Source organism: Eumetopias jubatus, unplaced genomic scaffold (genome assembly GCF_037043125.1).
Source record: "Eumetopias jubatus isolate StellerSeaLion01/CBP00866 unplaced genomic scaffold, mEumJub1_p1.0 scaffold_9, whole genome shotgun sequence".
Classification (NCBI taxonomy): Eukaryota; Metazoa; Chordata; class Mammalia; order Carnivora; family Otariidae; genus Eumetopias; species Eumetopias jubatus.
In genome coordinates, this window is record NW_028274815.1 from 36178859 (window position 1) to 36200292 (window position 21434).

The 21434-nt window shown below is 40.7% G+C and overlaps 1 protein-coding gene and 1 non-coding gene across 2 annotated transcripts; one reads left to right on the forward strand and one right to left on the reverse strand.

Moving 5' to 3' along the window:
* Positions 1-203: 203 nt before the first annotated feature.
* LOC114219714 (U6 spliceosomal RNA) lies at positions 204-309 on the forward strand. Its single transcript, XR_003611443.1, has one exon. It is a non-coding gene; the product is annotated as a U6 spliceosomal RNA (small nuclear RNA).
* Positions 310-3972: 3663 nt separating this feature from the next.
* MTLN (mitoregulin) lies at positions 3973-5009 on the reverse strand. Its single transcript, XM_028117148.2, has 2 exons — positions 4669-5009; positions 3973-4066 (listed from the first exon to the last, which is right to left on the reverse strand). Exon 1 carries the CDS (start codon positions 4979-4981, stop codon positions 4811-4813), a length of 171 nt encoding a protein of 56 aa, XP_027972949.2. The 5' UTR covers positions 4982-5009; the 3' UTR covers positions 3973-4066; positions 4669-4810.
* Between the last annotated feature and the right edge of the window lie 16425 nt (positions 5010-21434).

Here is a 21434-nt window from a genome sequence, read left to right on the forward strand (position 1 = left end):
TGACAGAGAGAGACACAGCCAGAGAGGGAACACAAGCAGGAGGAGTGGGAGAGGGAGAAGCAGGCTTCCCGCTGGGCAGGGAGCCCAATGTGGGGCTCGATCCTAGGACCCTGAGATCATGACCTGAGCCAAAGGTAGATGCTTAATGACTGAGCCACCCAGGTGCCCCGATAAATACAATTTTTTAAAAGGGGTTTGTAACAGGGCTCACTTGGGCAGCACATACACTAAAATTGGACTGATACAGAGAAAATTAGCATGGCCCCTGTGCAAGGGTGACATGCAATTCGTGAAGCATTCTATATTTAAAAAAAAAAGTCTGTAACAACAAATGAAAAAGGATTGCTGTAAGATATTTTTAAATGGATTAATCAGTACTTCTAAGTGATATTCTAGGAGGTAAGCAAAATCCATCATTTCTATTTATTTGAAATATATATCTGTAAGTAAATTGGAAAAAATATTCTGTATCTGATTTATAAGGACTTCAATATTTTAAATGGAAAAGTTACAGGGTCATGAATATAGTATAATTCTGTGTTGGTAAAAATAAACAAAACCCCTACATGTGTGTATGAGCAATGGGGAAGGATGCAAAAAAGCTTCCTACTCTTGTTCACCTCAAGTGGAAAGATGACTTTAATTTTACACATTATGAACCATTTATTCCTTTGAGGAGCTTGTTAGAAATGCATATTCTCAGGCCCTACCACAGACCTACAGCATCAGAACCTATATTTTAATAATACCCCAGTGTTTCATATACATATTTAAGGCTGAGACATACTATTTAAGTATTCAGTGTGCTATAAGGGATGAGATTACTCCACTAACAGCCTTTTTCATTAATTTATATTTCTTTTGATTTGTAATGCTCAGCAGTCACCTTAACAGTAGTCATTGCTTCTTTTTTGTTATCCCTTGATGCCATTGTGAAAATCAAAGTGATGTGGGAAACAAAGGCAAAAGAAAAATTCAATTTCCTTACTACTTACAGCCCACTGTCAAGTCTTTGAAACAGGCAAAGTGACCTAGGAACTCAGCTGCCTCAACGTTAATACTTTGTTAAGGGCAAAAGACAATCATAGCCCAACCCCCAGGATCCTGTAAGTCTACTTTAACATATAAAAATCCTTTGGAAACTTCCTTTATCGCTACCCTGCAAGATACGTGTTGGCAATCATCCCCTAAGCATATGACCCACTGATACACATCTGAAGGGTCTCATTACTGAGTTTTTACTAAACAGTAATAAATGACCTTTTCCTAACAATAGCTAGCTCCCTCAAGGTCCTGGAAACCGTTTCCAAAATTCCTTAGAGACTTACGCTCTAACATCTTCCCAGCTTGAAAGTACATGATCGCAACTCCTCATGACCCCAGTGCCGCTCTTTCTGCCCACAGGTCCTGTCCCCGTTTTTAATAAAACCACCTTTTTGCACCGAAGACGTCTCAATAATTCTTTCTTGGCCATCAGCTCTGAACCCTAACACCTTTCCTACATCAAAAGTAACCTAGAACAAAGTTTTGCAGTGAGGTAGCTGAAACCAAGCAAAACATGGTGACTATTTCTCCTGAGAACAAGCTATTTTGTAAAACTCATTATGATTTTCTTCCATCAGTGTGTTAAAATGAATTATCAACTTTGTATTGCTACCTTACAGGAGACACTGGAAAAGAATTTAATGGTTTTTGAGAGACTCATTATGTAGAACTGGTGGAACCAAGTAGTTAGGAACCTACTAAGAAGAAATTACACAAAGAGAACAGAGAAAGTTGGCTATTTCAGGATCTTAAAACAGTTCACCTCAAAAGTGTCAGATATTTATGAGCACCTTGGTGGAAAACAGTGGCTGGACCTGTGGTACAAGATGTTTAAGGCACTGGGCTCAAAGAGCTCATGAGCTAGGGTGATTGACTAGAATCATGAAGCCGTACCACCCACCAAAGATTGTCATAGAAGGGTCACCCGCAGAACTTCCCGCCAACTACACATTGCATTTGAGTTCTTCAGTAAGATTATCCGATGAAAGCACCAGGCAGTTGAAGTGTGAAGCTGGAAATAAAAGGATAAAGTGGGGTAGGAATCTTAGAGGGGTTCTGCCTGGATATGGTAGGTAAGCCTGGGCACTGGTTGGGTAATCCAAAGGGAAGGACAGAGGACCAAGGATTGAAGTTGAAAGAACTTAGAAAAGGAAGCAGTAGTAAAAGTTTGGAAATGTGGGAAAGTTTTAAATTATCAGGAAAGTGTGCGAAGAATTTCAAGGGAGATACTGGCATTATCCAATACTCTGGAGGTGAAAACTAAGGATTCAGAAATGGCCATTAGATGACAAAGGCTCCGGGGGAGGGGGGTGCAGAGGGCAGAGTGCAACAGGTTAATGGGCAAAATATTTAGGAAGAAAGTGATAGTGGACCACTTTTTCTAATTAGCAAATGATGGGGTCAACTAAAGATTTTTTTGAAGTCAAAATCTGCATGTTTGTCAATAGAGGGAAAGCAGGGAGAGACTGCAGATGCTAGACAAAAATGGTGTAGTAGAGAACAAGGAAGGTCCTTGGCATGGGGAGGGGAGGGGAGGTGGGATGCAGAATTCATCTTCTCTTCTGAGAAAGAAAAGCTAATGAGATAAAGCCTCAGAACCAGCGGTTTTCAGCCTCTGCTGGGCATCACGATCACCAGCGGAACTTTAAAAATCCTAATGCCCAGGCACACCGCAAACTACATAAATCCAGATCTGTGGGGAGTAGCACACAGGGATCAGTATTTTTTTTTTTTTAAAGATTTTATTTATTTGACAGAGAGAGAGAGAGCACAAGCAGGGGTAACAGTAGAGGGAGAGGGAGAAGCAGGCTCCCCACCAAGCAGGGAGCCCAATGTGGGGCTCAATCCCAGGACCCTGAGATCATGACCTGAGCCAAAGGCAGACACTTAACCATCTGAGCCACCCAGGCGCCCCAGGATCAGTATTTTTAAAGCTCTCTAGATGACTATATTGTGCAGTCCTGTTCAAAACCTTTGCCCTCAATAGAGCTACTGAGAGGAAGAATAATGAGGGAATTCCCACTTAATGGCTTTTAGCTTCTCATATGGTTGAGAAGCACACTACAGCCCAAGAACCAACATTTTAGTCCTTGCATTCACAGAATGAAAACAAGTATTGAAAGTAATAAAGCATAATGGCCCCAGTAAAATGGGGAAAAAAAGGCTTTGTGTGGAAACAACTTTTCAAAGATTTATCTATTTATTTGACAGAGAGAGAGAGAGAGAGAGAGCACGCGCACCCACGCACAAGCAGGAGGAGCAGCAGGGAGAGGGAGAAGCAGGCTCCCTGCGGAGCCCGATGCAGGGCTTAATCCCAGGACCCTGAACCACAACCCAAGCCAAGGCACTTAACTGACTGAGCCACCCAGGCACCCCAACTATTCTAACTTTTATGTTAATATGGAGCTGCTGTTAAATGTGCTGAGACACAAAATTAATCCTTATGAGCAAGGACAGTGTTATAGAAAACACCTCTTGCAAATCAAAAATAACCAAGGACTTAGTCACTTACTCTTGATTTTTAGATAACAGTTGGAATTTATCACTACGCTTTAGTCAAGAGAGTTAGGGTTAGGGTTTTCCTTTAATATATATTCTATAATGACATATAAATGAAATTTTTGCCAGTAATAATTGGAGTATGTTATCACTCTGTACTTGGGGCATATACATCACCCTTAACTCAGTTATTTTTACACAGCCCCTTGCTTTCTTGAACAGATCCAGTAACAGTTGGCCAAAGGATTCATATGATCACTAGGCCAACTCTGCTTCGCAGTAGTACCAAGCAACTGGCATAGATTCCTTAAGAAAGAAGGTAACTGCTCAAAAACACTAATAGATCAGTTTTGAGAATCCAGATCTTTTGATGAAGTAAACTGCTTGGCAGGCAAGATACTCCTTTCCTTTTGATAGAAGATTCAAAGATGTTTAAAATTTTTTTATTTTAAAAATAAAATTGACTCATAAAGTGCAAGGAGAAATTAGATCTGTCCAGGGCTCTATCTCCATCTTCGACAAACTGTTGGAAACAGAAAAGAGAAAAACAATCAGAAATATATAATCGTTAACTTCCAAATTATTCTGTGGAGTTAAACTATGAACTATAAGATTTGATGTTACAGATAATTCAATTTGCACAGCTCTGATGATAAAGCTACCACTAGATGCAAGACTCCTAACTTCCAGGCCACTGCTCTTTCCACTTTACCAGGCTGCCAACAACCAAAGAATTCAGATTGGAGATTACAGAACATGAATGCAAAGATGTACTATGGTCTACCACGGATATTATCGAAAAGAATAAGGCGGTAGGAGGTGGCAGGAATATCTCCACGGTCCCTTTTCTTTCTTCCTTTCCTTCTTTCCAGTATTTTCCTTTTTGAAGTTTAATGTCAAGGTGCAACAATGTTGCCCGTGGTAAGGCATTCCCACTAAAGGCACGCAATGAACTGAACTAGGACACCATACTGCAAGTTACTGGAGAAAACAAAACCTCCTCAGAATCCTGGTGTCTTTGGGAGAAAGTCACCTCCTATGAAACATCCACAGGCGCTCCTGCCCCAAAATATTCACCCGCCCCCAACGTCTCCCCTTAGTCTCCGCCCCGTAAGTACTGCTCACCGACTCCAAAAAGAGCAAGGCGCTGCAGGCGGAGAGTGTGAAGCTAGCGTGGCTCACGCCGGCGCCGGGCCGCAGACCCCGCGTGGGCGAGGCGAGGCGAGGTGGGCGCGCGGGGGCCGGCGGGGGCCGACAGCGCGGGGTCTCAGGCCAGGTCCAGCTTCTTCTGAGTCGTCGCCAGCTTGTCCTGCAGCCTCCGCTTCCTCCAGTCCAGGTAGCGCCTCCGCATCCGGTTCGCCTGCCAGCCCACCAGCACTCCGGACGCGAAGGCCACCAGCACAGACAGCTGCAGCGTCCGCTCGGACACGTCCGCCATGGTAGCCGGCGGCGTGCAGGCCGACCTACGGCGCGGCGGTGGGGTCAAACGGCGCCCAGCGTTCCCGGGCGGAGCGCGCGGCGGCGCGTGCGCAGCGCGTCCTGCGGCGCGTCCACTCTAAAAACACTCAGCTTCGCCTGGCTCGTCTGCTCAAGTCTGGCCGGCTTGTGGGTGGCCCCGGCTTTCTCTCCTCTGAGCCGCCACAGTGATTATTGTTTGGCGTTAGATATTGTCTTGCCTTATTAGCTAACTTTGATGGTGTGCCTTTCCAACCTCATTGTAAGCTCAACACCTCTTTGTATTTTCTCTCAGCGAGCCGCATATGTAACTCAATTTACTGGTAACCCATTAAAAAAACATGAAAATTATTTTAATAATATATTTTGTAGCCCAATATGTACAGGATGTGATCATTTCAACACGTAATCAATATAAAATGATTATTGAGATATTTCTTTTTTATACTAAGTTTGAAATCTGGTGATTTTATAATTAACAGCATATCTTAATGTGAACACTAAGTTTTCAGTGGAAATACTTGATCAGTATCTAGATTTCATAAAAGTTCATTGAAAAATCAGATTCATAGAGCCAGGTTGTTCCAAAGACACATAAAAATTTCTCCAATAACTGAGTTGAATATCAGTTTTTAAATTTAATTTAAATTCATTAAAATTTTAAAAGAAGTTCAGAGTTCACTTCTCCCATCACACCAGTCACATATGGGGCTAGTACCTACAATATTGGACAGCGAAGTCTAGAGGGCCATGCTATGCCAGAACAAACACTGGGTCAGAATTGTTGGGATGGTAAAAAAATTCTACTGATAAAAGTCATTCTGGTGGACAGACCCTAAGGTGGCCCCCGATGATTTCCACTTCCCAATGTTCACGTCTTTGTGTAATTTCTTCTCCTTGAGTGTGGGCTTGATCTGTGACTTGCTTCAAACTAATAGAATAAAGCAAAGGTGCTGGGATGTCACCCTTGGGATTCCTTTATGCTATATAACATTTCTTTTCAACAGGCTGATGACTTTCCTTGTGGGCTTGATGAAGTGAGTGAACATATTGAAGACTGCAGGTGGCCTCTAGAAACAGCAAGATGCCTCCAGCCAACAGGAAAAAACTGGAGCCTTCAGTTCTATGGTGCAAGGAAATTAACTGCCGACAACCAGAATAAGCTTGGAAACAGAATCTCCCCCAGTTCACCCTCCAAGTAAGAACACACATGGCCTGGCTAATGCCTTGATTGTAGCCTTGCGAGAACCTAACAGAAGACCATGTGCCTGGACTCCTAACCCACGGAAAGCTGATATTCTAAATGTGCATTGTTTTAAAACTAATACGGTCAGGAAAGAGACACCAGCATGTGGAGCCTGAACTCTTAGATTGGGGCCTGACTGACCTCATATTAGCAAATGGATTTTCATACTTGAGGTAGAACACATCTTGGCAGAGAGATGATAAAGACAGTATTGGGTCCAGTATGAATTCACATCTACCATGCTTCATGATCATTTATTTGGCAAATATTTATTGAATGCTGAAGGAGGCTTTGGGAATGTAGAAGTGAATACAGCACATCTGCCCTCAGAGAGATTGGTGCAGAGTCAAAGATGGAAAAACAATTACGACACCTTCTGATGGATTGGAATTTAGTTAAGTATGTAGCTTAGACTTAAGAAAAAGATTAAAACCCTCAGAAACACTCTCTCTTATAATCCATCTAATCTATCAACCAAATCCGTTGGTTGCATTTTCCAAAGTATGGCCAGAATTAAACCACTTCTCACTTGACTGCTACCACTGGTCCCAAGCTACCCTCATCTCCTACCTAAGTCCCTGCAATAGCCGCCTTCAGGTTTCTGTACTTCTGTATCTGTCCACCACATTCTGTTCTCAATGCAGCAGCCAGAGTGAACCTTTGAGGTCAGGTGTTGCATCATCTCACTCTTCTGCATCACTCACTCAAACCAAGGCCCCAGCAGTGGTCCACAGAGCTCTGCATGATCAGTTTCTCTCCAATCCTTACTTCTCTCACCAATGCGCTCATTGTTTCTTGTGCTAACCAGGCCTGCTGCTATCTAAGAACATTTATATGTGCTGGGGCGCCTGGGTGGCTCAGTAGGTTGGGCATCTGGCTCTTGATTTCCACTCAGGTCATGATCTCAGGGTCCTGGGATCAAGCCCTGTGTTGGGCTCCCCGCTCAGCACAGAGTCTACTTGAGGATTCTCTGTCTCGCCCCCTCTGCCCCTCCCCCCAATTACACATACACACACTCTGTCTCTCTCTCTCAAATAAATAAATATCTTAAAAATAAAAGAGAACATTTGTATGTGCCATCCCCCTGCCTGGCACACTTTTCCCAGGTGTCTGTGTAACTAACTTCCTCACCCCTTTTAGGTTCTTGTCAACTGCCACCTTCTCAACAAGACCTACATGACTATTTAAAAATCACAAATGAACCAACCCCCCGTCTCTGACATTCCTGATCTCCTTTTCCCTGCTCTATTCTCCTCCTTCATAGTATTTATAGCCTTCTACCTACTTTAGGATTTACAGTATTTATTTGTATTTATTACACTTATTGTTTATTGCCTGTCCCATGCTACTCAAGGGCAGGGATTTTTGTCTCAGTTGTATACTGGTGGATCCCATGTGCCTGCAGTAGGGGCTGGTACCTAACACAGAGTCAGTAAATATTTGGGGTTGATGACAGCAAGGAGTGGTCAGGGAAGTCTTATATGTGTGTGTCTGAGCTGAATCTTGAAAGGTATGTAGGATCATCAGAAGAAATGAAATTTCCCTGGATCTCAGTTTTTTCATTTGTAAAGTGAAGAGCTGGGTATGATTCAGTAGCTTTAAGACATATTTATTTTATTTATATTTTTTAAGTAAGCTCCATGCCCAGTATAGAGCCCAATGCGGGGCTCAAATTCATGACCTTGAGATCAAGACCTGAACTGAGATCAAGAGTTGGATACCTAACTGGCTGAGCCACCTAGGTGCCCCTAAGACATTTTTAAGTCCAGTTTTGGCAGCCTGAAGTCATGTGCTCAAGCCACTGGTATTATTGCAAATTTGAATCTCACTTGGAATTCTTACCTCATCCCTAAGTGGCCTTTGGGCTAAAAATAAACCAGATCATGTGCACATGTACACTACATCAAGCCTTGAATATGGGAAAACCTTAGGTGATTAGAGCTGGCAAAGACCATAGAAATGCCCTTTTGTTTGTTTTTAAAGATTTTATTTATTTGTCAGAGAGAGAGAGAAAGAGAGAGCACAAGCAGGGGGAGCAGCAGAGGGAGAGGGAGAAGCAGACTCCTTGCTGAGCAAGGAGCCCGATGTGGGACTCGATTCCAGGACTCTGGGATCATGACCTGAGCCAAAGGCAGATGCTTAACTGACTGAGCCACCCAGGTGTCCCAGAGATGTCTTTTTTTTTTTTTTTTTTTAGCAGGAAAAAACTCTGGCCAGAGGGGAGAATAGAGCACTGGGAAGGAGGCAGGGATATAAGATTTTAAATCCTTTTTAAAGAGTCAATGTGTCCCTGCCTTGTGACTGTATTTTTCCCCAGGGTGCATTATTTCAATGGGACATTTTAGTAGACTTGATAATGGTCAACTAGCTTTGAGGTGATGATTAAATTTGGATTAAGAGGCTGACTAGTTAAGTGTAATGAGTTAATTGATTACATGAGTGTCTTCTGAATGATATATTAACTGCTATTGTTCAGTTTGCTGTTTGCAGTACTTGCCCAGGGAAAAGCTTTTGTCATTTACAGTATTATCATTTAAAGTGTATAAATGGAATTGATTTCCTCTGCAACTCCAGGACCCTAAGCAACAAAGCAGTCATTTTATACCCTAAAGCCTCCAGAAGGGGTGAAGCTTTGCCATTGTTAACATGGAGCATTCATCCGCTTAGGTCCTTGAGCTCTGGCCCGGGAAGAACTCTGGCTGGGTCTGTTTCCCCGAGCCACAAGCACACAGCCCTGTGTCTCCGGAGTTTTAACTGTCAGACCCTTTGTTTCCCATTCTCTTCCCCTGAGTTTTTGGAAGTGGGAAGAAAAATTCTTGTGTGATTGGGTGTTGTGCTGAACTCACTCACCTGCCTTCACCAGTATACACTCTAAGAGGCTGGGACTTAGGCGAGGTGGGCAAGCAAAGTTAATGTACCTAGTTGTGTGATTTCCAAGTGAGAATCATTTCTTCCCTGGTGCATAGGCAAGAATAAAAGCCATACCGTGGGGAAAGGTGAGCCTTGATCCTTCTCTTTGGCAGGAGCTGTAATGCACTTCTGCAAGTCAGCCTCCCTAGTCTATAATTCTGGAGACATGCACAGTAGAATGGCCTCCCATAATCCTTTCAGAGAGAACAGGAGAATCCTTCCAAAGAAGACCAGCCTGTCTCCTCATAATTCTGAGGTAAGCAGTCATCTATAGTTCACTCATTATTCCAATATGTATTTCCTGAGTGCGTACCATGTGTCGGATATTTAGTGCTACATATTCCATGCGGAGCCAATCTCACGGATCTCCTATCAAGAAGAGAGAATGACAACAATCAAATCCTTGCACAAATAAATACAGCATTACAAACACGGATGAGTGCTTAGATGAAAAAGTACTGTGTACCATGCTTGAGGGAACACAGCAGAGCCTCACTGTGGTTGGGAGGATGGGAGTTGTCAAGAAAGGCCTCCGACGGACTTTGCCGTTAGGACCTGACCTGAGACACAGAAGCACGAAAGGAAGGGAAAGACCTTCTCTTGGCCGAGGGGATGCATTTGTGATTGTTGTGAGGCTGCAAGAAGCTTACCCAGTGAGAACCCGAGTGGCAGGCGTGGAAGAGAGGCAGGAAAAGTAGATAGGCCTTGCAGGACATGTCAGGGGCTTTGGATTTTATTTAGAGTGAAGTAGGCCAGTCGTTTGTTGCATGGTTCTCTTTACATGTTAATAAAATCTGATTTCTGTTGGAGAATGGATAGGAAGGTGCCGTGGATGGAAGTAGGGAAACTGGTTAGGAAACTCCATTCCACTAGTTCAGACAAGAGACCGTGGCGGTATATAGTCTATGATAGTGGATGTTTGGCAGGTTTGAGGTTGACCGTTTTTTCTTGCAGCAGTATAAAGGTGTTCCATTATCGCGATGTACCACAATAGCATTGAATGGGGACCACTGGTAGCCACAATTGTGGGGAGCACAGCATAACAGATACACTAGTGGAATCACTATGTTGTACACCTGAAACTAATGTATCATTGTGTGTCAACGTCAATAAAAAAGTTGTCTTCTGGCTTGCTTAATTTTATTTTTTTTTAATTTTTAAATTTTTTTATTGGAATTCAATTAATTTACATATAATGTATTATTAGTTTCAGAGTAGAGGTCAGTGATTCATCAGTCTTATATAACACCCAGTGCATATTACATCATGAGTCCTCCTTAATGTCCATCACCCAGTTACCCCATCCCCCACCCTACTCCCTTCCAACAACCCTCAGTTTGTTTCCTATGATTAAGAGTCTCTGATGGTTTGTCTCCCTCTCTGATTTCACTTGCTTAATTTTAGAAAAGAAGTCTTTATCTGTTGTAATGAATCTTTTCTTCCTCTGGCTGCTTTTAAAATTTTATCAGGAGGTTTTAACAATTTGGTTATGATATGTTTTGCACAGTTTTTCCAAGTACATTCTGTTTGGAATGTGTCGAGTTTCTTGAATCTGTGGGCTTAATAGTTTCACCAAATTTAGAAGACTTTTGACCATTTTTTCCTTCAAATCTTTTTATGCTTCCTTTTTTTTTTTTTTCTGGGAGTCCAGTTACACGTATATGACTGTTTGATATTATTCCATAGGCCGTGGAAGTGTTTTTCCCTACTTGTGCAGCAACCTCATTTCTTACACTTTGCCCTTCAAACTCCAGCCACCTCTTCTTTCCAGAACTCCAGTCTCCATCACCTCAACTCAGCAAGACTCCGCGCCAAGCTCTGTTTGGTTTTGCCCTGCCTGTACCTTGCCCTTAGAAACCCTCAAAACTCTCTCCAGGGGGGAATAGGGCAAGAATAGGGCTGATCTCATGTGTTTCCTTTCTTTGGGGAGTCTCAGTCCTGTTCTCTCTGTTGTACCACATCTGAAATTGATTGATGTCTTTTATCCACTTTTGAATAATTGTTTACAGGGGGAGGGCAGTTCCTATAGCTGTTAATCTTTCATGGGTGGAGTGGACACAGTTATATGTTTCGTGTATTTTCGTATGTTTATTTGGTTAACGTCTGGCTTTCCGCAGTGGACTGTTGGTGGAGACCATTTTTGTTTCTGTTTATCATTGTTTCTTCATAATGTGTGCTCAGTCAATACTTGTTGAATGAAATAATTTAGATAAAAGATAAACATTTATTTGTAATTAAAAATTGCAAGTCATAACTTTAAAAAATTGACAAATACCATCAACAACACAAAATCCAGGCAAATAATGAAATATTACAATTATAATTAAGAAAGAGGGCACTCATTACTATCTAAAACAAAGATATTTTGGATTTGTTGCTTTGTAAGCAAGTCAGAACTATACTTGTAAAGTACAGTTTCTATCAGCAGTGCAGTGTTGGCCTTTTACAGGGTCTTGGGACACACAGTTCAGGGATTGGTGGATTTTCAAAAGTGATAATATTTAAGAATCTTTTTTAAAAAAACTCTTAAATGTGAAAACAAGTGATTCATTGATGACTGGCTAACTTGCAGAAGTTTGCCCATCTTTTGCTAATTGGTTGCTTTTCAGAAGTGTAATTACTGATATGATGTTGTTATGGATTGATCAAGATGCATTTAAAACTGGTTATAGTAGTTATTCATTGTTTTGGTCATATAATAATTTTTTGTAGGGGGATAGAGAATTGTTTTCCTCAGTCCCTCTTTTTAATCTTCCATCCATTAGAATTGCAGGAAATACTCTAGGAATTAGGCAGAGTTCTACCACTGTTATTGAGCCTTGAAGATGAGGTTTCATTTCCAGAAGTCTGGTTATCAACTGAGTATCAATCAACATGTTTTCATCTTGTTTTGTCTTTGATTGATGTGCATTTGTGACTCTGGGCAACAGATGTTAAACAAATGTAAGACAAACAGGAATAATTAAGAATATTATAAGATGGGACTAGAAGGCACATAGAAATCATGACCCAGTATTTCCTAGGCTTGAAGACAAATCCCACCAACTTCCTGAGTCTACCTTGAGTAGCCAAGTTTTTCCCTTAAGTTTTCCCTTTTCCCTTAAGTTTGGTTATGGATTGTTCCATCCCACCTGTGGAACAAAATGTAGGTAAATATGGAGTATGAGCAATAGTGCAAACTCCAAGGTTATGCTACTATCCTTAACTCAACTACTGTTGAGCTCTAAGGGCTGGACTCATTTATTATGTCAGCCAAAGTGAAGTTCCAGTTGTTGACTATCACCTCAAGTTGGGCAAATTTTATAGGCAGGATCATAATCCTTAGGAGGCTATTTACAAATTATTATTTATATCTCCAAAAAATAATAAATTGCTACTTTCAGAGTGTTACAACAAATAATAGTATATGAGAAGGCAAAAGTAACAGTATTTCATAATTAGTTAAGTAGCAGAAAAATGCTAGATGATCTCAGAAGTAAAAACTGTTCTGTGTGTGGTACCATCAGATTTAAAAGTTCCAGCATAAGATCTGAAGATGTGTCTACTAATTTAGCTAAGGCTTCATTTGCTCTAAGACAAATAGGATATGCCTTAAGTACTGGATCAAAAGACAGGTTATTCATAGGCCATGGATCTTTGATATGTGCCATGTCCTAATAGCTTTAGATCATGACCTAACCTTTCCTTTTGTGTACATACAAAAAGGAAGTTTTATGATAATCTGGGAGATGCTGTTTAGGTGATTATAGACGGATGTTGTGAGACCATAGAAAGCCTTTTCCATTGCTGCTTTTTCCATTCCAGGAAAGAGGTTCTAAAAAGTGTGACTTAGTCAAATGGTATCAAGTTTTTGCTATTTCAGAAAAGTTTGGGGGTGCCTGGGTGGCTCAGTTGGTTAAGCGACTGCCTTCAGCTCAGGTCATGATCCTGGAGTCCCGGGATCGAGTCCCACATCGGGCTCCCCGCTCAGCAGGGAGTCTGCTTCTCCCTCTGACCCTCTTCCCTCTCGTGCTCTCTATCTCTCATTCTCTCCCTCTCAAATAAATAAATAAAATCTTTTAAAATAAAAAAAAAGAGAAGTTTGGTACCCATTGTGCAAAATACCCAGTTAATCTCAGAAGTACTTCTTACTGTTTTCTAATGGTTGGTTTTGGGTAATTTTGATTAATTTGTAATCTCTCCTTAGATACTGTCTCTCCTTCAGCTGACATGTCTTGGCCAGGTCAGTGAGCAGATACTTACAGGGAGTCTTAGAATCACCCACATCAGGGGAACAAGCCAAAGACTGGGGAAAATATTTAAAAATTACATATCCAACAAAAACTATATGCAGAATGCATAAAGAACTCTCAAAACTCAGTACAAAAAAAAAACAGTCATATAAAATTGATAAAGCTTTTAACAGACATTTTGCTAGAGAAGACAGAAGATAGGCACATGGAATAATGTACAATGTCATTAGTCATTAGGGACATGCAAATTAAAACCATGATGACATAACACTACACAGCTATTAGAACAGCTGAAACATCTTTCGGATGAAAATACCAAGCATGTTGGCAGGGGTTCTGAGAAACTGAGACTCTTATACATTGCCAGTGGGAATGCAAGATGGTATAGTGACTCCGAGAATAGTTTTTGATCTTTTGTACGTTAAACATGCACTGACCTGTTGACCAGTAATTCCATTCTTAGGAATTTGCCCTAGAGAAATGAAAACTTATATTTACCCCAAATCTGTTCATTAATGTTTTTAGTACCTTTATTCCTAGTAGCTAAAAATTGGAAAGACCCTCATGTCCTGTCATAGATGGATGGATGAAGAAACGTCCATACGATGCAACAACACCCAGCAGTAAAAAGGAATTACTCTCGGTGCACACAGCAACAGGGAGGAGCCTCTAAAGCATTTTGCTATGTGAAAGAAACCAGATTCAAAGCTGTATGATTCTGTGTCTATGACCCTCTGGAAAAGGCAAAACTATAGACTGGAGAACAAATCAGTGGCTGCTGAGGGTTCTGGAAGGAGAAGGACTTGACCACAAGGGGGTAGCACAAAGGAATTTTTTTAGGGTCATGGAACTTTCTGTATTCCAGCTGTGGTGTTGGGTACTCAAATCTATATGTGTGTTAAATGTTAAACAATTACCAACTTTTTAAAGTTAATTTTATATGTTAACTTAAAAATAAAAAATAAAAGGCAAACCCACTAATTTGAAACCATGTCCTCATGAAACCTGCACACGAATGTTTATAGCAGTTTTATTCATTACTGCCCAAACTTGAAAGCAACCAAGATGTCCTTTAATGAGTGAAAGGATAAGCAAGCTGTGCTCCTTCCATACAATGGAATATTATTTAGCAATAAAGAGAAACAAGCTATCAGGCCATGGGAAGACACGGATTAACTTTAAATGCATATTGCTAAGTGTGAGAGGCTGCACTGAAAGGCTGCATACTGCATGATTCCAGTTACATAGCTTCTGGGAAAGGCAAAACTAAAGAGATGGTAAGAGATCAGTGGTTACCATGGGTTTGAGGGGAGGGAGAAACCTCGAGCCGGTAAAGCATAGTGGACTTTTTAGGGTGATAAAATATTACGTATGATGAGGTAATGGTGGATATGTGACGTTATGCATTTGTCCCAACCCCCATAGAATTTTACAGCACAAAGACTGAATTATAATGTATGCAATATTTTTGAAATTTTTAATTGTAAAATGTATGTAACATTTGATTTGTCATTTTTACCTTTTATTTTTTTAAAGATTTTATTTATTTATTTGAGAGAGAGTGTGTACAAGCAAGGGGAAGGGCAGGGAGAGGGAGAAGCAGGCTCCCCGCTGAGCAGAGAGTCTGACGCGGGACTGGATCCCAGGACCCTGGGATCATGACCTGAGCTGAAGGCAGATACTTAACCAACTGAGCCACGACTGAGCCACCCAGGCACCCCCATTTTTACCATTTTTAAGTGGCAGTGATTACATTCACAATGTTGTGTAGCCATTCCAACTCCATTCCAATATCCATTTCCAGATCCTTTTCATCATCCCAAACAGAAACTCTGTCCCCTTTAAATAACTCTCACTTCTCCCTTTTTTCCAGCTCCTAGTAGACTCTATTATAGTTTTTATCTCTATGAATTTACCTATTCTAGGTACCTCATATAAGTGGAATCATACAGTATCTGTCCTTTTGTGTCTGGCTTATTTCATTTATATGTTTTTAAGGTTTATCCATATTGTACCATGAGTCAGAATTTAATTCCTTTTCACAACTAAGTAATATTCTACAGTGTATGTAAATACCACATTTTCTTTGTTCATTTACCCACAGATGGGTTGGATTGTTTCTACCTTTTGGCTATTATGAATACTACTGTTGTGAACATTGGTATGCAAGTATATGTCTGAGTTCTGCTTTCAGATATTTTGGGCATATACCTACAAGTGGAATTGCTGGATCATGTGGTAATTCTATGTTTAGCTTTTTGAGGAAACCCCACTGTGTTTTCCACAGAGGTTGCCCCATTTTACATTCCCACTAACAATGCACCAAGGTTCCAATTTCTCCATCCTTGTCAACACTTGTTGTTTTCCTTTTTTTTTTTGTAATAGCCGTCCTAATGGGTATGATGTGGTATCTCACTGTGGTTTTAATTTGCATTTCTCTGATTAATGATGTTGAACATATTTTCATGTGCTTATTGGCCATTTGTATGTCTTCTTTGGAGAAAAGTCTATTCAAGTTTTTTGCCCATTTTTGTATGGCATTGTTTGCATTTTTTTGTTGTTGAATTTAGTAGCTCTTTGTATATTTTGGCTATTGATCCCTTATCAGATATACACTTTGCAAATGTCTTCTCCCATTCTGTGGGTTGTCTTTTTGCTATCCTAATAGTATCCTTTGATGCACAAAAGTTTTACATTTTGATCAAGTCCAATTTACCTAATTTTGTTGTTGCCTGTGCTTTTAGTGTCATATTCAAAAAATCATTGAAAGTCCAATGTCATAGAGATGTTCCCCTATGTTTTTGATCTATTTTGAGTTAATTTTTATATATGGTATGAGGTAAGGGTCCAACTTCATTCTTTTGCATATGGATATCCTCTTATCCCAGCATCATTTGTTGAAATGACTGTCCTCTCATTGAATGGTCTTGGTTCTTGCTGAAAATCAATTGATTATATATGTGAGAGTCTATTTGTAGACTTTGTATTCTATTCCTTTGATCTATCTGTCTGTCCTTAGGCTGGTACCTACACTGTAGGTTTGTTGTAAGTTTAAAAATGAGGAAACCTACTTAAAAAAAAGAATCAGGAAATGTGAGTCCTCCAACTCTGTTCTATTTTTGATTTTGTTTGGATATCCTCCTGAATGTGAAGCGGTTTATCATTGTGATTTTGATTTGTATTTTCCTATTGATGAATGATGTTGAATATTTTCATATGCTTATTAGCCATTTCTTTATCTTCTTTGGAGAAAAGTCCTTTCCCCACTTTAAAAACTTGGGTTCCTGTTTTTTTGTTGTTGTTGTTGATGATGGGCTACTCTGTAAGTTGTAAGAGTTGTTGTAAGAGTTCTCTCTGTATTTTGAATACTAGAGCCTTATCAGATACAGGTTTTTCCCACTATCCAAAAGCAGAATGTTCCTATGGAATCTGAAATGGTGTAAAGTGAAGAAGCAGTTACTCTTAGTTTACAGTTGACCCTTGAGCAACATGGGGGTGAGGGGTGCCAACCCCCCATGCAGTCAAAAATCATATATAACTTTTGACTACTAAAGAGATAAGTACTAATAGACTGCTGTTAACCTGAAGCCTTACCAATAACATAAACAGTTAGCACATATTTTGTATGTTATATGTATTATATACTGTATTCTTACAATAAAGTGAGCTAGAAAGAAGAAAATATTATTAAGAAGATCATAAGAGAAAATACATTTCCAGTACTATACTGTATTTGTCTCAAAAAAATAATCTGCGTACAGGGATCCCTGGATGGCTCAGTCGGTTAAGCGTCTGCCTTTGGCTCAGGTCATGATCCCAGGGTCCTGGGATCGAGTCCTGCAACGGTCTCGTTGCTCAGCGGGGAGCCTGCTTCTCCCTCTGCCTGCCACTCCCCCTGCTTGTGCTCTCTCTTTCTGACAAATAAATTAATAAAATCTTTTTAAAAAATCTTCATATAAGTTGGTCCCACGCAGTTCAAACCCACGTTCTTCAAGGGTCAACCTATATGGAAACATTTTTGAGTGTTCCTAGGCCCCAAAAATAACCTCTTAGGCTTTTTGGATGCCTTGGCACACATTTTGCTAGTGGATGCACAAAATAAGTTGAGATAAAGCACATGTGCTCAAAGACATAGTTCCTAAGCACGGCAGCTGGATGCTGAGATGCTGAGTGTAGTTCCTGGGGAAGGCGCTTGGCGGCGCCACTCTCGCTGCTCAGGGTACACGCTCCCTCTACAACAGCTCAGGGCAAAACCAATGCTGAATGCTATTTTTGCTTTTCATCTTTTTCATAAAAATGAAAATCCTCTTCAGATTTCTTGCAGTTAGCGAAAACAGGTACTAATGTAGGTCTTTCAAAACTAATGTAGGTCTTTCAAAAAAGCTAAGTGGCCTGATGAGAAGCAGAGGATACCGTCTATATATGATTTCAAATATGGTATTTTCCTCCATTCTGTGGGTTGCCATTTCACCCACCGAATAATGTTCTTTCATGCACAGAAGTTTTTAATTTTGATGAAATCTAATTTATCTATTTTTTATTATGTTATGTTAATCACCATACATCATTAGTTTTTGATGTAGTATTCCATGATTCATTATTTGTGTATAACACCCGGTGCTCCACGCAAAATGTGCCCTCTTTAATACCCATCACCAGGCTAACCCATCTCCCCACCCCCCTCCCCTCTATTTTTTTATTCATCCATTTTTTCTTTGGTTGTTTGTGCTTCTGGTGTCATATTGGAGAAGCCATTGCCAAATCCAAGGTCATGAGGATTTGGCCCTATGTTTTTCTTCTAAGAGTTTTATAGTTTTAGCTTTGAAATATAAGTCCTCTATTCATTTTGATTAATGTTTGTATATGGAGTGAGTTAAGTGTCCACTTTCATTCTTTTACATATAGATATTCAGGTGTCCCGGCATCATTTGTTAAAGTGAATGGTCTTTCCCCCACTTAATGATCTTGATACTGTTCTCAAAAATCAGTCTTCTTTAATTCTTTTTCAATAAAGTTTTATTGCTTTCTGTGAAGGGGTCTTACATATATTTGTTAGATGTATTTTATTTTAAAATTTTTAATATGGAAAATTTCAAATATATACAAAAACAGGTGTACTCATCACTCATCCTCCACAACTCACAGCCAATCTTATTACATCTTATTCTTACACATTTCTCTACCTCCATCTTATTTTTATAAGACAAGTTTAGTGAAGTGTACTTGATATGCAGTAAAATGTACCCTTTTTATAATTTGATGAGATATGACCAATGTATTCAGTCACGTAAACCAGCATAACCAAGATATAGAATATTTCAAACACCCCAAAGAGTTTATGACCCCATTTACAGCCAAATTCCTTCCTCCCAATCCCAGCTCCTGGAAAATACCAATTGAATTTCTGTCCCTATAGTTTTGTCTTTTCTAGTACTGGGCCTCAATTTTGTTTATAAAATTCTTGATTTTTAACAGACCAGTGTTTTAGACAGCAGACTTTATTTCTGGACTCTCTCATGTTTCAAAGGATACATAGCTAGGTAAAACTGGAGCTCTGGCAACAGCCCTTCTGCTTGAGGGAGAGTAAACAAGTGACCATCTCCCCGTCAGGGCACAGGCAAGATGCAAAATGGGGCTCTGGTCCCCCTAAGAGAGGGGAGGAGGGAGCCTTGAGAAAATAGTGTCCTTTGGGAACAGCCTTCCACATCCTCTTTTCTGTGGTTAATTGCAAGGTATTGATTGAAACCATTTCATACCACTTCTAAAAATTCTCACTCAACAAATACTTGTTGAAAACCTATTTTTCAGGCACTGGTGTAGATGTTTGGGAATATTCGTGGACAAAATAAAGATTTCCACCCTGATGGACATTAAATTCTGTCAGGCATAAACAAACACTAAACAATAAACTTAAGAGATTAAAAATTATATGGTACAGTAGGGGTGATAAGGGCAATGCAGGAAAGTAAAAGATCAGGAAAAGAGGGCAGCAGGCGGGCAGGGGTGGATTGAAGAGTTAAGTAAGACAGTCAGGGCCTGTCTCCCTGAGAAAGTGGGATTGCAACAAACCCTAGAAGGGATGGGGAGTTGAGCAGGTGGGTGCCGGGGAATGAGTAACCCAGGCTGAGGGAATGGTTGGAGCTAAGGTCCTGCAGAATGTTTGAGAATCAGAAAGGAGGCCAGTGAGGCTGGAGCAGAGTGAATAAGAGGAAGGAGAAGGAGATGGGGTCAAACACTGAGCAGGCCATGCAGGTGCACTGTCTTGTAGATGAGTTGAGAAGATTTGCCCTCTACTGTCAACGATGTTGTCTTTACCCACATAGCCCGATTCCTGCCTTGCAGGGTTTAAAACACTGCACCAAATCTCATGGGATTCTAGGAGATAATTGGCAAATAGAATTAGGGAGAATCTTTGGGTTAAATATGGACTGACTTTTTCTCAACTGAAGCTACCTAACAGCTACTTCTATACAGAGCAGAGTGGAGTGATAATTCCCAGCCTTTGTTCCAGAAGGTCTGGGTTTGTGATCCTAGTGCCACTACTTTCAAGCTGTGTGACCTGGGGCAGGTTGATTCTCCTTTCTGAGCCTGTTTCCTTGGTTCCAAAGTGGGGCAATTAGTACCTGTCATGGGCTTAATTGTGTCCCCCAACCAAATTCTTTTGTTGAAGTCCTGGCCCCCAGTACCTCAGAATGTGGTCTTTACAAAGATAATGACATTAAGGTGAGGTCATGAGCGTAGGCCCTAATCCAATAAGACTGCTGTCTTTACATGAAGTAGAAATTGGGATGCAGACATGCACAGAGGAAAGACCATGCGGGGACACAGGGAGAAATTGGCTGGCTGCAAACCAAGGAGAGAGACCTCAGATGAAACCAACCCTCCAACACCTTGATCTTGGACTTCTAGCTCCAGAACTGTGAGAAAGCAAATTTCTATTTAAGCCCTCCAGTCTGTGGTATTTTGGTATGGCAGCCCCAGCAAACTTAAACAGTACTCCAAAGGTACTGTTATAGGGTGTACTTTTTGGTAACCAGAGTCTAAAGGCTGTGCTTTCTAAGTCTGTTTCATTCTTTCCCTGCAGAGGTGCATTCTCCCCACCAGCAGAGATTCTGCCAGGAATAGACAGTCTCAGGAACAATTACTAGAGTTTTAATTTTTTTCCATTACAGAAAATATTTTTTTCATTAAATAGGCAAAGTTGCTATTTAAACTCCATCTCTATATCCCTGTTGATTTTACCATATGCAAACACATGAAAGTAAAATAGAAATATAGTTAAAAATGTAACCTTGTAGGAAAGTATACAAGGAAAAACTCTCTCTCCCTTCAAGCTTCTACTCCCTGCTGTGTGCTCAAAGGTAAGGGCTGATGACAGTTTACTTGTGTATCCTTCCAGGAACATATTTTATTCATTTATCAGAAAGTATAGGTAAATGCATCCTTTAAAAAATTTCTACAAAAGATACCAAACTCTATGGAGGGTACTACCATCCTCCCCTGTTTAATATCTTACAGATTTTTTCCTATCAGCCATACAGATCAACTTCATCCTGTCTCCTGGGCTATATAATATAGCTCACATAATTCTAAGTTCAAAGGTCAGATGGTTCTGGGGAGGAAGGTGCCAAAAAGTAGTCTTTCCATGAGGCCATCAGAGACCTGGCTGCTTGCACCTCTCTGCTGTGCCATCTGCAGCATCATCTCCACCCGAGGCTGGCTGCAAGATGCTTGCCAGTGGCTTTTGGAAATACATGTTTTTTATATTTACATTCATAAGACAAGGGGAGGGGAGAGAGAGAAAGAAGCCTCTCCTTGTGGGCCATAGCTTCTTTTAGGCAGGCCAAGCTCCTACTGAGACTGGTAACTGTTGCCAGGAAAACACCCTGTATAGATTGGACTAAGCCAAGCAAGATCATCCTCTAGCGGGAGATGGGATGGAGGCCTGACTGAGTCTGGGTTCCTGGGTGGGCCCGGCGTGGATAGTAGGTTGGGGGTCAGCAGTGTCTGCAGGGTAGGAGTGATCTCATTTGCAAAGAACTGCATTC